The following is a 15956-nucleotide window of genomic DNA, read 5'->3' as shown; positions in this document are numbered from 1 at the left end:
CAGAAGACACTTGGGCCTTCGCTCAGGCCTGCTACTAGATTAATATGTGTATTGTAAGCATGCATGCAATTAACCTGCTATTTTCTCATCTTCCCTCAACATGTATCACCTGGACACTCTCACCAGTGAAGCTTAAAACCCTCTTGGATGGAACATCAACTCTAAACAAGCACAGATATGCAATGTGTATAAAATGAACTAAACCTGTGAATAGAATGAATGTGATGACAAACATATTCAATGCAATATGAACCCTGTAAGAAATATTACTGATAAAATAATGCTGTAAAACATGTTCTTAATGCATTTATCATAAGGCAGGTTATATGGCAGCAATAAAAGAATCTCTGAATCCCAACAAAGACTTTTGGGGTTTTTTGAGATACCACTGGGGAAAAAAGATTTTCAGCCATAAGTTTGATATTTGACACTGTTTCATTTTTATCTACAGATAAATGCCTTGTTCCACCACCACTTACAGACTTCACCTGTTTGAACCCGTCCTTCTCCTCATCAAAATGCATCCAGCCAACCTCAATTCGTCTCACTGTTCGTTTTGCATTTGTATTTTCTGCCCACTGAGACAATCTCTTTTTAGGAGGCATTCCCTCAGCTCCTGTCAGTCTTTGTTGTAGCCTTGAGAATATAGATTCTTTCCTGGATGGTGACGTCCGTGACAGTGTTGCTTGTCTGCAAAAGGCCACAGTGGAGACTCTATCGCCAACTTTGGGGATGTACTTTGCCAGGTCACTGTCTGTCATTAATGGAATGACAGTTTCGTCTATCTGAAAAATATAAACAACAAATTAATAAAATCGTCAATATTAAAAAAAACAATGAATACATACAACTGCATATTTTAGAGTTCTTTTTTTGCTATCTACTTTTGATAACAGATACTTTTGGTAATGTGGTACACATTTGTCCAACATAAGATGAACAAGAATTACTTTTTAAATTACTCTTTAAACATATCATGTCATTAATTAATGTCATTGATTAAACAAAAATATGAAATTCAATAAATTTTTTTAGAATGTGCATAGTAAATTGTGGATTGCGGCTCTCCGTTCACAAACAAACACACAGACACACGCACGCACACAGCAACAGCTGCCGTGGCTTACATTCTAATCTTCAAGTTTCTTGATCAGTGATGATATGAGCTGATATGCAAATTAGTTGACTGATACTAGATTAGAAAAAATGACTTGATTATAAAATAAGTGAATAAGATGTAACAGAGGGTTGAAATTAGTTTCTTATTTCTAGTGTGTGGAGGAAGGTTTTATCATGGCACACATATGTTTACATGGGAGGAAACTCCTCATGTGATACGACATTTAGCAATTTGCAAATGTGCAGCTCTGAAATTACAAAGGGAAACTGTTGTGGCCGCAGGAAAAGCTTTGTAAAGGAAATTGGATCAAGGTGTTTTGTTCTTCTTGGTTCAAAACCTCAACCAGCTTAGAGAAGTGTTCGTGATGTAAATGTAGACAAAAGCTTCTCTGTTTACATCCTTCTTGCAGAGGACACAAAGAATAGGTGATCTTGCACAAATTCCATGGTAAATCTCCAACTTGGACTAATCCATTGCCCTTCATACACATAGGCAACTGGCCTGTTTCCAGTTTGTTTAGCTGTTCAATGTCCTGCAGCAAGTCAGATTCTTGGAGTCAGACTAGCAGGTCTGTCTTACCAGAGCAGTTCACCTTCCCAGCTACTGGTGAATCAACCTTCCATTCAGGTTCAGAGGAGTTGAAAAGTTGGCAGTGTTCCAAGTACTTTAACTCCTGGATGTGTTGCTAAGGCAACCAAACAACTGTCTCGCTCTCAGTGATGCTATATGGCCACAGTCCAGAAGAATGTGTAGCCAGTGGCATCACTAGCATAACAATTGGTCTCGTTCTTTATGTGAGCGGTTTTGTTCTTAAACTGCCACCAGTAGTTAGTTGAAAACCCATGCGGGTACTGGGTGTGGTTTGCTCCGTCCCATTGCGCTCCCTGTCATTCCACTCGGGGTCCACAGGGTCAAGAAGGCGAACAGCACATTCCCAGCCATTCTAAGTTGGGTTTTGGATCCGTTGGTTTCTTCACCAGGATTGAGACGAGAGGTCCTAGAGATATACTCCCTCCTTTGTACCGCTGGCCTTTTCACCATCACCCAGAGTCGGCCAGGAAGTGTGTTACCTTCTTGCAGTGCGCTTGATGTATCCAAGTGTTTCTTCCAGCAATCTTCACTGCTGTGAGCGTCGTCAGCAGCACCTGATAGGGACCTTCCCACCGTGGACTGGACCAGCACTTCCTCTCCATGGCCTTATCAACATCAAATCTCCAGACTTCAGACTCTGCTCCTGCGGAGAAACAGAATCATCTGGCAGATCATTTGTTCTCAAGACTTCTTTATTTTTAAACATTTTAAGCATCTAATCTGCTAATATGCTCTCTCTTCTGCTCTTCTATCATCACTACAGAAGACTAGAACTCTAAATGCTCTAACATATATAATCTCAAAGAGTCAGACCGTTCTCTGTTAGAGTAATCCTCATGTACATCTTAACTAATTCTACACAGTCTAACCATGTCCTGCCTGTCTCTTCCATTGACTTCCTGAGTCTTAGCTTTACTGTTCCATTAGTTCTCTCTCCCTGCAAATTTTTTTTTAAAAGGTATTTAATCCTAGAGTATAAACTACTGCTGCCATCATCTTCTCCCCCCTGTGGAGACATGGCATAGCCCATGGCTCAAAATAGCAGCAGTCTTATACAAATTCTAAGACAGTATTGGTTTATCACACAGATAATAAACACCATCCTGCAAGCTCGCTCCTTCTGTAAGTCACAACTGTTTTCCTGCAGTAGGTGAGTGGGCCTGCATGTCTGCCAGTGCATCTCGCATAATAGGCAACGTCTACTGGTGTTGCAGTGCTAAAATATTAACACCATGTTTTCCTAAAGTTGCCTCTCTTGCGATCCTATGTGCAAAAGCATTCCTTAATGCAACTGGATCTTTCCCTCACATGTGTGCTACACATTTACAAATGGCAATTCTACTGGGTAATAACACTGCCTCCAGCAGATTTTGCAAGAGTTTGGCGTGTTCTACAGGCTTCCCTATAGAGGTTGTCACACCTCGTCTCACCCACTGCACTACAAAGAAGTGTAATGTAGCAAATGCATATTGGCTATCAGTGTATTTTGTCTCTCTTCAGCATTACACGCTTCCGTTAAAGCTACTATCTCTGCTGCTCAAGCAAATATGAAACATGCTAGTTGTCCTGCACAGATAACTTTCTCACCATCTACTACAGTAAAACCTGTTTTAGTCTGTCCCTCTGCTGTTGTAAAACTCAACCCATCAACAAACCAAACCTTTCCCTCAACAAGTGGCACATCTGTTAAGTCATCCCTGGCTCACACTGCTTCTCCACGTGCTCTCTACACTCGTGAGAAGTGCCCTCTTCTTTCATTGGCAAAACGAAAGAAGCACATACTGATCTCACGCATGGAGGTAAAGCACAAGCAACTAGAGCTAATCTGTTAGGATAGTAAGTTACTGGCTTCACCTGTGGAAAAAGTGCTGTTAGGTTTTTCACAGTCACCTGGTATTTGTGCTGTTTACAGAACCACAAGTCCATCGCTGGACCTCCTCTGCGCTGTCACTTTTTGGAGCTTGGCACGCTCCCTCAGGTTCTCACGTTCCAACGGTGCTGAAGATTTTTAAGACAGAGCACGTCGTACAGCTTAGTTGTCTTCCTCAACGTCAACGTCGAAACTCTTATCTTATTTAAGATTTTGCTGTGCAGAGTCTCCACATGACAATCTCCTGGAAGCCCAGTAGCACAGCTCTCTGTGCTGAAGGTGATCTCTGATGTTCCTGAAGACTTTCTCCAGGCCTCAGCTCCCATCTTGTGGATGATCCTCTCAGTCACTCCTTCTCGTCATGGCACCTCACGACATCTACAAATTAAAAAAAAAAAAAAAAAAAAAAAAATGACACTCCTATCGCCACATGGCTTTTGCCATGTGTCAACTCCCCAATGAGACATGTACAAGAATGTTGCACAGTCTCCCTAAAACAATCTCCAGGGTTTGTCCCTTGGAGCCGCTTCACTTCAACCTGTAATCCTGTGTAAAAACACATTAGTCAGCAATTAAATGTTTAGCTTGTTTAACTCCCAGCTCCAGCCTGTATCCTAGAAGACAAAGTCTTAAAGTTAAAACAACTTCACATTTGCAACCAACTGCAGCTCATAAGTGTAATAAAGTATTCAGCATCACAGAGACAAGTATCATCGCAGGTTTATTCTAAACTCATTAAACTCATACTTTTTTCCATAATTCGTTCCAAATCATTTAACATCTCAACGTCATTCCACATTGTAATCAGTGACTTTCCTTAAGTTTGTCACTCACAGAGATACATCCGCAAAACAACAACACTTCAAAAAGAAAAAGAAGAATTTTAGACTGGTCTCCTCATTGAATCCTTTTGGACAGGAACTTGTTTCCTAATTGTCCCAAATAAGTGACTTTCTCCTGAGCCCATTTTAATTTTGGAGCAGCTCACTTTACAGCCACATGTTGTGTAGTTCTTCCTATTCAATGTTCAGATCTGCTTAGATGACAGAAAAATTATCAAACAAAACCTTCAGTGCACCATGAAAGTAACAAAATAAAAAGAAAAGAAAGAAAATAAAGGAAAGCAAAGGAAAGAAAGGCCTTGTTTAAGGCATGACACGTGTTTTTCATGCCAGGGGGATAAATCGTACCAACCCAATTGGCAGGCTCAACTTAGTAACAAAAGACAAATCAACAGCCAGTTTAATCTCAAACATTCATCCAATCAGCCACACACAACATACAGCATAACCCTGTTGTCTCATCACATAATATGTTTCTTCTCATGTAACCAAATGTGTGCCATGTTAAAACTTCTTCACACACCAGAAACTCACAATCAGCTCACTCATTTAAGACCCCTCATCAGCATTCTGTTTTCCTCTATGATGCAGTCATCTGTCCTACTAATAATATTCAGTCCACTAGTCTATGTATCAATTTCATCTTACTAGTGACTTGGACAAGATGACAAACAGAATCTCATGCTTAAGATGCTGTCTGGTCTTCATCAGTATCATTTATTGTGTATGCATGTAGGGTTAGTATAGTTAATGCATTTTCTGTATGTTTTTGTGTTCCTCTCTCATCACATTTTCATTATTGTCATCACTGCTTAAAACAACACACATCTCTCTCTCTTTTTTTTTTTTTTAAACTGTCCTTTTCTCCAAAAAAAAAAAAAAGAAAGTAGCATTACAGCTGTTTCAGGCTGAGAAACACCAAACACTCTTCGTGCTATCATTCACCAACACAACTATTTTATTTCTTTTTCTCCACTGGGCAGGTGACCTGCAGAATCACGTCTGCCCCAGCTGGATACCTTCACACACACACCGTGACATCAAACACACTCACACTCGCTTCTGCTTAAAGCACAATTTCACTTCATTTGTCAACGATCCACACACCACGTGCTGCCCAATAAAAACTTTGCAGTGTATTTCATCCTCTTTCAAGGCAGACTTACACAGTTTATTCTCCATTACAAGACAACAATCAGCCACACTCATGCAGACCACGTCTGGCCCGCACACACACACACACAATAGGCATATCGCTTGCGTCTACACGCACAGCTAGCGCTCTCTGTTGAAAGCTCTCAAACGCCCCATATGGCGGAGAATTCAACCATCGGACACTCTCCTAACGCCCCAAATGGCGGAGATTCCGAACTCTCCTCACGGCGGAGTCACCGAACCTAGGTTGTCTCTACGCCCCACACGGCGGCGAAGCCTGCGTCTCCCGTACCTGCGTTCAACGCAGGGTCACGTAGCCGCTCTCTAAGGCCTTCTGTACTCACTGTTCGTGTTGTTTCCGTTCATGGGAAGAGTCTCTATAGCCCGTCAATCGCCATCCATCCCGAGGGGAGTTCAGACGCAAACTTTCCGGCCTGGTGACAAAGCAAAACACTGGGGCTTTCCGTCAATCATCCCAGACATTGCGGTGGCGTCCTCTCCCTCTCCTCGCGGTGGATGCGATGTGTTAGGCTTCCGGCTCAAAGAACCAAATAAATGTTGGGTCTGTGTTTCCACAAGCCCCGCTGGTTTTTGAGACTTATTCCCGTGAAAGAAAACAAGGCTGCGATCGATCATTTTTACTTGCAAGGGAGGTATCGTCTGTGTCTAACACGAAAATGACCCCAACAATGGCCTCCTCTCGCTGCCTTTTATTGAGAAACAGTTCACACAGCAAAGCAACGCCCACATGGTTCTAAGACAAGGCATTGTATGTATATGTGTGAACTTCTATATGTAAGTAGGAATGTGTGTGTGTGTGTGTGTGTGTGTGTGTGGCCTCCTGTTGGGCAGGAAGCTTACATCAAAAAGACCTTCACAAGGATGTGTCTGTAATAAAAGACTACAGCCCCTCACCCAGAACCTCGAGAATCTGGGGAGGGGACTGTGGAATTCCTTTCATCCCACAGTTAAACAATGTAGAGATGGATGGTAAGCATAAAAATGACAAACATTTAACAATTTACTCTAACAGAAACAATTTTGCTGACAAAGCTGCAAAAGCAGCAGCCATAGCAACCACAGTCTTATTAACAACTCATGAAAATCACACCATTCCACTATCTGTACTGCAGGACAAACAGAAGCAATGGCTGAAACATGGAGCAGTACTAGACACTGATGACAAAATGAAAATAGCAGGAAAACCCCAGAGAGAAACTATCTGTATTTCTTAATTGTAAATGGCACCAAATTGTATTAAAAATGAGCCACACTTATGGAGCTCCACAATTCTTTTCCTGGTGTTTTGGTTGACATCTCTTGATTTTCCCATGTCACAGAAACAGGCTCTGTGTTTTGCCTTATATGCATCCACAGGTGTGCCACCAATTTACTCACATGGACTCTACTAACCTATCAGAAGCTTCTTAAGCTCAGAATGGAATCGTCTGGAGTGTTCTTATTAATTAACAATACACTTAGTGTATATGTACTCCTAAATTTGATGAAAGTGATAAAAAATAGACAGCTCTCTCTCTCTTTATTCTGACATTTAACTAATTCAAAAGATATTTCAATATTTATTTATCCAAAATAAAACAAGTTTACTCTAAATTGATGTTGTACAGTAAAAAAATGTTCTTGTGTTTTCCATAAAGTGTATGTAAACATCTGGTTTAAACTGTGAATATACTGCTGTGTATTGAAATTCCTCTTGTTTTGCATAGGAATATACTGATCAACATACAAAGCATAATATATAAAATAACATCTACCAGAGTTTTTTCTTTGAAAGAAGCCCCTTATGTCCATTCCTGTATATCAGTACATTACTGAAACCGATTTATTTAGCTGTGGAGGGTAACAACTGAAAATATGAAATAAACACACATGTAAGTTAAGACTCTCTAAGAATATTGTGTGTAGTTTTTGTTTTATACAGTTGTCAGCCAGGCATAACTATGAAAAAAATACACTTCAAAAGACCCCGGGCTTCTGAAAAAACAACCCGGGCTTAAGCCCAGTAAGCCACCCCCCCCCGCTCCGCCACTGGGCTAGATGCCTTCGTTTGGTAACATCTGATACACAAGCTGCCTCATGTTGCTTCCAGGTTGGGAAAGAATGAAAAGATAAACCACTTTCAAGCTTATTCTCTTGCCGGTTGTGCGATCGAACATTGCAGCCGACCACACAGCAAATAGGAACCATGGCTGTTGTGTGTACTGTTAAAATCTCCCAATTCTTTTAATCTTTGGGCTGAAGGAAGGACAATACTCGGTGTATAAATGCTCAATCAACAATTATTTATTCCATACAATTCAACACTTTATGAGCATGAACCATCCGGATGGGGAGACATGCATGCAGAGGGTCACAGCAAATCTCAAAATGGTGGAGGGTTTCACAAGCTCTTATAACCTCCGTTGGCCCCCACCTAGTCATAAAATCTAAACCTTCACATGTTTTCTAACTCCTAGCGAGCCTGACTTATGGCCTTGGCTCCCTGTCTTTCGGTTCTCTGTAAAGGTGGGGGTATTGAATGTGGTGTGTCTCTTCTATTATCAGCATGACAAGGCCTTCTGCACACAATATTCTCTTCTTAGCTCAGCACCATGAAATACCAAACAACAGTGTCACCCATTCAACAGTATCGAGTACTACAGGTCAATCCAATAGATCTAATGATTTTCACACTCTTTTAAGTCAGAAGTATAATGCAAACTAAAACTACATACTAATCACACACTCTATACTAAGGGGTATAATATGAACTACAGCAGTATATTAATTCAACAGATATACGGTAACATATGATAGCATAATAATCTCACAGTACCTTCGCTCCTTTTTCGCTTGCGCTTTATTTTGACCACAAAAATGGTGCATCAGGCCAAAATCCTTTCCATCCCCACCCCCGTGACATCACGCTCCAAAGCCCTATGGTAACTAATGTTATAGAAATGCTCCGCCCCTAATGAGCATTTGAGCAGCCAATCATAATCATCTATGTCATGTGATCATGAGTCAGGAAGCGGATTGTTGTAGTGAGAGTTTAGAAGCACCATGGATGACGAATTTGAAGGTACCAGCTCTCAGGTAGGAAGATAACTTTCAAAAGTTACATGAATGCAAACAGGTACCTTGTCGGGTTTTTTTTTTTTGTTTGTTTTTGTGTTTTTGTTTGTGGTTTTTTTGCTTTTTTCTTATTCTTTTTTTTTAACCCTGTCCTGTGTGGCAGGTATTGCAATCAGACTTGTGATCTGAATGCATAGTCATTATGTTCTTAGTGAATTTGAATTAACACAATAACCTCTGCGGTTGACAGACTGCCGGCGCCAAAATCACATGACCAATTTAAGGCGTCACAGCAAAAAGATGGAGCGACCCAGGCTTATGGCGTTATTTTTGTGCCACTATTCTGAGCGCACTTAAAAAAATAAAAATTGAGCGCACGTAAAAAAGGTTTGCAGGTGCAAGTGTTGCATTTTGAGGAGAAATTTATTTTGAGCGAAGAAAAGCTGAATTTGAGTGAACAAAATTCATTGCTGCGTGCAAAAAATGTATTTCAGTGTTTGCTATTATCCATACACACACACAATTGCAGCCCCTCTCCCTCAGTTTTTGCATTTGCGCTTGCTCGCAATGTGGTGCTCGCGCTCTCAACATTTCTGCCCGTGCGCGCTCAACTGACAGACTTGGATGCAAAAAAATCTGATTGGCTGTTCTGGTTTCCAATCAGCTCGAAGTGACGAAATGCAATATCCCAGAATCCATTTCATCCAAAACTCAAACGAGGCAGTGGCGGAGGACCACAGAGTGGCGGAGTTTGAAATATTACTCTTTCTGGGTCACAAAATAAACTTTTAAGATATTTTCATGTGAGAATGGTGCTGTGTAAACTTCAAATATCTGCTTGATTCATCAAGACATCACATATTTCCATAAGTGCTCTAAAGTTTTAAGGAGATAGAGAAAGAGTTGAGCGCGCACGGGCAGAAATGTTGAGAGCGCCAGCAACACATTGCGAGCGAGCGCAAATGCAAATTCAGCTTTTCTTCGCTCAAAATAAATTTCTCCTCAAAATGCAACATTTGTACCTGCAAACTTTTTTCATGTGCTCTCAAAGTTTTTTTTTTTTTACGTGCGCTCAGAATAGTGTCACAAAAATAATGCCATACAGGCTGTGTCCCAATTCAGGGTCTGCACGCTTGAAGTACGCGCAGTACTACTACGTACGGTGCGTACTATAAGTACGAGAAGTGCGGAAGTGAGAGGCTTGTGAAATGGGACGGTCTAGCCTTCGTCGTGCTGTTCAGGTTGCCTAGCAACCATGATACTAACCGCGAGAAAGGTTTCATACAGCTTTGTTTGACAGAAATGAAGGAGAAAAAATGTTTTGTTGGTCATTCATTTTTGTCATGACATCACTTTGATTAGTTGAGTATCTGAGGCTGAGACCACGGGACTGTAAAACATGATTGTTGGGCTTCATTTCTGTACTGAACAGTCATTTTAAGATTAGTTAGTAAATAACAATTAGCTAATGTTGTTCATGAGACTAAAATCATCTCACTGTGGTAATGTAAATATAATATGGCCAATAATATATGTATTGTCAGATTATTATGATATATATATATATATATATATATATATATATATGTATAGAATAGAATAGAATAGAATAGCTTTTTATTGTCACTGTTACAAGAACAGTGAAAGGCAGTTTGGCATCTCTCCATATGTGTGGAGTACACAATAGCGAATGTATTTACACAATAACAGACAAATTTACATTTACACAAGAAAAGATATGTACAAGTTATACATACACCTGCAAACATACACGCACATACATACATATATGTATATATACATATTTGCATCCGTACATGCGTACACACACATATTTCCACATACACACTTACATCTATATACATACACATACATGCCATCTAACTAGCAGGTGCATTGAGAGGTGCAGTGTGATCAGTGATATTGCACATTGAGTGTGTGTGTGTGTGGGGGGGATGATATTGCACATTGAGTGGGGGGGGTGCTGTTGGAACTATACTGAATAATGTTATAATAAATACAGTTTAAAGAGGTAAGGGTGTTGGTTGGGGCAGCACGGTGGCACGGTGGTTAGCACTGTTGCCGCACAGCAAGAAGGTCCTGAGTTCAGTTTCACCATCAGGCCGGGGTCTTTCTGTGTGGAGTTTGCATGTTCTCCCCGTGTTTGCGTGGGTTCCCTCCGGGTACTCCGGCTTCCTCCCACCATCCAAAGACATGCAGCTTGTGGGAATAGGTTAATTGGATAATCGAAATTGTCACTAGGTGTGAATGTGTGAGTGAATGTGAGTGTGAATGGTTGTCTGTCCCTGTGTGTTGGCCCTACGACAGACTGGCAACCTGTCCAGGGTGTACCCCGCCTCTCGCCCTATGACAGCTGGGATAGGCTCCAGCGCCCCCCGCGACCCTGAAAAGGATAAGCGGATGCGAATGGATGGATGGATGGATGGGTGTTGGTTGCATTGAAGTATGAACAGAAATACGATTTATAAATAAGGTGTAATGTCCATGAGTGTTGGCAGTGCAGTTATCCTCCAATCAGGGTGGAGGTAGGGCATGTTTGACAGCCTGTGGGTAAAAACTTCTGTTGAGTCTGTTTGTCTTTGACCTGATGGACCTGTAGCGTTTACCAGAGGGAAGGGGGGAAAAAAGTGAGTGTCCAGGGTGTGAGGGGTCTTTGATGATGATGCTGGCTTTCTGCTGAAGTCTGCCAGTATAGATGTCTCTGAGGGGGGGTTAGTGAAGTGCCGATTGCCCGCTCTGCTGCCCTCACCACCCGCTGCAGTTTCCTCTTGTCCCCCGCGGTGCAGCGGTTGAACCAGAGTGTGCAGCAGTAAGTCAGAAGGCTCTCAATGGTGGAGCGGTAGAAGTTTACTAGCAGTCTTTGGGGTAATTGGGCCTGACGTAGTTTCCTGAGGAAGTACAGCCTTTGTTGTGCTTTCGCTACCTGGTGGGAGATGTTTGTGGACCAGGTAAGGTCGGCCGAGATGTGGACTCCGAGGAACTTAAAGCTTTCTACCCTTTCTACCTCCTCCCCATCAATGTAGAGGGTAGAGTGCTCAGATCGCTTTGTTCTTCTGAAGTCGATTACCATCTCCTTGGTCTTGGCTGTGTTCAGATGCAGGTTGTCGTCACACCATCGCTTCAGATGCTGAACCTCCTCTCTGTAGGCTGAATCATCGTTGTTGTCCATCAGTCCTATGACAGTGGTGTCATCAGCAAATTTTATAATGGTGTTACTGGTGTGGATTGATGAACAGTCATGGGTGAAAAGTGAGTATAAGAGGGGACTGAGGACACACCCCTGTGGGACACCCACATTCAGAATGAGGGTGGAGGAGGTGTGCTCTCCCATTCTTACGTTCTGGGGTCTGTTTCTCAGGAAGTCCAGTATCCAGCTGCACAGTGAGCTGCTGAGTCCTAAGTTGCTTAGTTTATTAACCAGTTTGTGGGGTTGAACTGTATTGAAGGCAGAGCTGAAGTCCACAAACAGCATTCTCACATAGGTGTTACTACAGTCCAGGTGTGTGAGGGCTGTGTGAAGAGCTGTTATTATGGCATCCTCTGTCGACCTGTTTGCCCTGTATGCAAACTGGTATGGATCGAGGTTTGCAGGGATGGCAGCTTTAATGTGTGGCATGATGAGCTGTTCGAAACATTTGGCAATTATGGGTGTTAAAGCAACTGGACGATAGTCATTCAAGCAGCTCACTGTGTTCTTCTTGGGCACTGGAACGATGGTGGCTGACTTAAGGCAGGATGGTACTAATACTGTAGCAGTGAGAGGTTGAAGATGGTGGTGAAAACCTCTGCTAGTTGGTCTGCACATGCTTTAAGCACTCTACCGGCTACACCGTCAGGACCAGCTGCTTTCCTCGTGTTGACTCTGCGCAGTGTGGCTCTGACCTGGTGCTGCTCCAGCTGGATGGGAGCGTCATCCCTCTCTGTAATGGCAGGATGGGTGATGGTGTCTCTGTTTTCTTGGTCAAAGCGGGCGAAGAAATGGTTTAGGGTGTCAGGTAAGGTGATGTCTGGGGAGTTGGTTTGTGTGCAACTGTCTTTGTAGCCAGTGAGTGTCTTGATCCCCTGCCACATGTTTCTGGAGTTCTTTGTGTTAAAGTGTTCCTCGATGCGCTGTTTGTATTTGCGCTTGGCTTCTTTTATGCCTTTAACCAGAGATTGGCGTGCCTCTTTGTAGACTTGTTGGTCTCCTGATTTGAAGGTGCTGTCACGTGCTCGTAGTAGGGCTCTCACCTCACTGTTGAGCCATGGCTTCTGGTTTGGGAACACTTTAACGGTCTTTGTTGTTGTTACGCTCTCAGTACAGAAGCTGATGTATGAGAGTACAGCAGATGTGTGGCCCTCCAAGTCTGATCCTTCTGCAAATACACTCCAATTCGTGTTATCAAAACAGTCTTGTAGGGCCGTGGTGGCTTCCGCGGTCCACACTCTTACTGATTTTTCCGGTGGTTTTTGTCTTTGAATTAGAGGTTTATAAGCAGGGGTCAGGGACAGAGAGAGATGATCAGAGAGTCCGAGATGAGGCAGATGATGCCTTGTAAGCATCTGGGATGTTGGTGTAGACCTGGTCTAGTGTGTTGTTTTCCCTCGTCGGAAAGCTCACGTTTTTAAAGAATCCAGGCAGGACAGATTTCAGGTTTGCGTGGTTTGCGTCGTGTACCTGGAGTCGAGTGTTTTAACTGATGCATGAAACGATACATTTTTAGACATAAGTTGTAATGGCCGCCATTTTCTTTGTGAGTATTTATTACACAGCGTGCTGCGGGGAAAAGCCTGTTCTAACGTTTGAATCTAAGGTTTATATTTTAGCACCTGACAGCTCTTTTTTGCTTCTCATCCGTAAATACTCTGCATCTTTCATGTGATTCAGTTTATTTTGAAAAGTCTCAACAGGATCTTGAGCTTTATTGTGAAAGGTTTATGTGGAAATTAATATAGCCGCTACAGTGACCATCAAAATAATGAAAAAATATTGCCGTAAACAGTTTATTTTGCGACACCACGAAACAAACAATAGCATAAAATGAAATGATAGACATTTTTATATCGTCATCCGATATATATCGTTATATCGAACAGCCCTATATATACATATTACAGGATATATTACAGCAGTGAGCTTGAACTCTGGGTCAAAGATTCAAGTTGCAGTTATTTATATTTCCCATCACCTTAAAGCTTCACTCAAAGACAAGTATCTTTGACAGTGTATATACAGATGTATTAGTGGTGCAACGGATCAAAAGTCTCACGGTTCGGATCGGATCACGGTTTTAAGTCACGGATCGGATCAATTTTCAGATCTAAGTATTTTTTGCCTATTAAAATCATTCAACTGAAGAATCATTCCACGCACTTATCTAAAAACTAATTAAGGTGCAATATGGACATAATGGACCATGCTGGGCATCCTCTGCATCCTCTGCACACGGCCATGACATCACAGGAGTCTGTTCAGTGACAGGTTGCTTCTCCCAAAGTCAAGGACCAGCAGACTTAAAAAGTCCTTTGTCCCACACGCCATCAAACTGTTTAACTCCTCGCTGGAGGGGAGAGGGAGGGGAAACGGGGACAAAGGAGGGGGGGGGACAAGTAAGCTGTAGTGCCATTTCACTGTGCAATAGTTTTTGTTAATATCCAACGGTGTATTAGACTCATAATACTTGAAATGTGCCGTTCCCTTGTATTCTTATTCCTATTTATTCTATTTATCCCTTTTGTATTCTCTGTATTTATATATGTGTATATATGGTATATTTCTGCTCACATTCTGCAACTTCTGTCGGTGCTGTGCTCCTGGAAACTGAATTTCCCGGAGGAACCCATCCGAGGGATAAATAAAGTTTCATCTAATCTAATGTAATATATAGGGCAGTGCAGGGCTTTGTATCTACCACTCTGCTGTGATATAACGAGCGGTTACGGTCACGTGGCGTTCTGTTGCCCTGGAGGTCCACCCATTTGTAGTTAGAGCAACAGAAGATGCCTGGGACAGTTCAGCCATAACTCATACATGCTTGGAACGATCTTGTCACTGAAGTGGATGCGCAACGAGCTATCATAGCATGGCTCAAGCACGTTCATCACAGTTTAAACCCCTTGTTTTGCACGACTGAATACGGCCTCCCGTCTGCAGCTAAACACCCCAGTAGCTTTTGTAATGGCTTTAGCCCGGTCGGACTGGGCAGCAAAAGGTTGCTTAAATGCCGCAAACTCCTCTGCTCCGCTACTTGGACCGCTAGCGCTGACCATAACTACAGCTTGACAGACTGACCACGCGCACCATACACATACTTTTTTTTTTTTTCTTTTTAGAATCTTTGGATCACGTGTGTACCGAACCGTGGAGTGGGATCGGTTCGGATTTCGGATCAACCGTGATCCGTTGCACCACTAAGATGTATTATACATAAGAGACAAATATTGTTCGTTTAATATGTTGGCATTATTACATTTGGCTCGATGCTTACTTTTATGTGTAAAAAGAAAATGTACGAGCTGTGATAACTGTTTCTGATAGAATGAAGAGTAGACTGATATATGAAATATTCCTTTATTGGGTGAGAAACTCAGACCATGTCATAACTGCTTTAAGTCATACAGAATAGATATCAGAGCCTTAAACAGGCTGACTTCTGCTAAATACGTCAAACTGGGCAGAAAAGTATACAAACACAGAACATCCTTATAGAATATGATGTAACACTATAGATAAGACCTACCCAAAGTGTGGGCAGAGCCATTGCAGGGGGGGCGCGGTATGAAAAGTTTGGGAAACACTGCTATAGATCAACTTACCTCAGAATATATAAAGCATATAAACAATTACAGCAAAATGATGCAGCAAACACAGCAGTACTACTAATCCAAAATACCCAAAGCTTCATAGAACTGAAACAAACATTTATTTGTAGGTCCATTCAGCTGCTGATACATACTTTAGGTTTCTGAATATTAAACTTGTTGCTGCCTTTCATACTGTTTAACTTGAAGGCTCTGAGTACTTTCTCCCACACTGAAAACACTGGAATGATGAAATTATTTAAATTAGAGATGGCACGATACCACTTTTTTTTTATGTCCAATACCGATACCGATATCATAAATTTGGATATCTGCCGATACCGATATGAATCCGATATAGTGTGTTTTTTAATCAATAAAACTGTTTTTTTAATATCTTGCTGCATTTTGTATAAGTTCATCCTCAGGTTTAAATAAACAAGAACACTAAAGCTATTCTGTTATACCTGTATGTAAAAAAATGCACTGCGCCCAAAATATT

The 15956-nt window shown here is 41.9% G+C and overlaps 1 protein-coding gene and 1 long non-coding RNA gene across 7 annotated transcripts in view; one reads left to right on the top strand and one right to left on the bottom strand.

Annotated features, from left to right (window-relative positions):
- Positions 1-258: 258 nt before the first annotated feature.
- Positions 259-8530, bottom strand: LOC109200286 (uncharacterized). Its single transcript, XR_002060472.2, has 3 exons — positions 8415-8530; positions 2191-3959; positions 259-785 (listed from the first exon to the last, which is right to left on the bottom strand). It is a non-coding gene; the product is annotated as an uncharacterized LOC109200286 (long non-coding RNA).
- Positions 8531-8545: 15 nt separating this feature from the next.
- LOC102079580 (uncharacterized) overlaps positions 8546-15956 on the top strand; it is a 29408-nt gene continuing 21997 nt past the window's right edge. For all 6 annotated transcript variants that reach the window (XR_003218281.1, XM_019355794.2, XM_019355795.2 and 3 more), the window contains exon 1: positions 8546-8674. Coding sequence is in view for 5 of the 6 variants with exons in the window: in XM_019355794.2 (XP_019211339.1) it covers positions 8642-8674 (33 nt within the window). In the remaining variant the exon portion in view is untranslated. The remainder of the gene's footprint in view (positions 8675-15956) is intronic.

The sequence above is a fragment of the Oreochromis niloticus genome, unplaced genomic scaffold, assembly GCF_001858045.2.
Source record: "Oreochromis niloticus isolate F11D_XX unplaced genomic scaffold, O_niloticus_UMD_NMBU tig00007460_pilon, whole genome shotgun sequence".
Classification (NCBI taxonomy): Eukaryota; Metazoa; Chordata; class Actinopteri; order Cichliformes; family Cichlidae; genus Oreochromis; species Oreochromis niloticus.
Note: the sequence above shows the minus strand (reverse complement) of the source record. Positions and strands in the feature narration are given on the sequence as shown.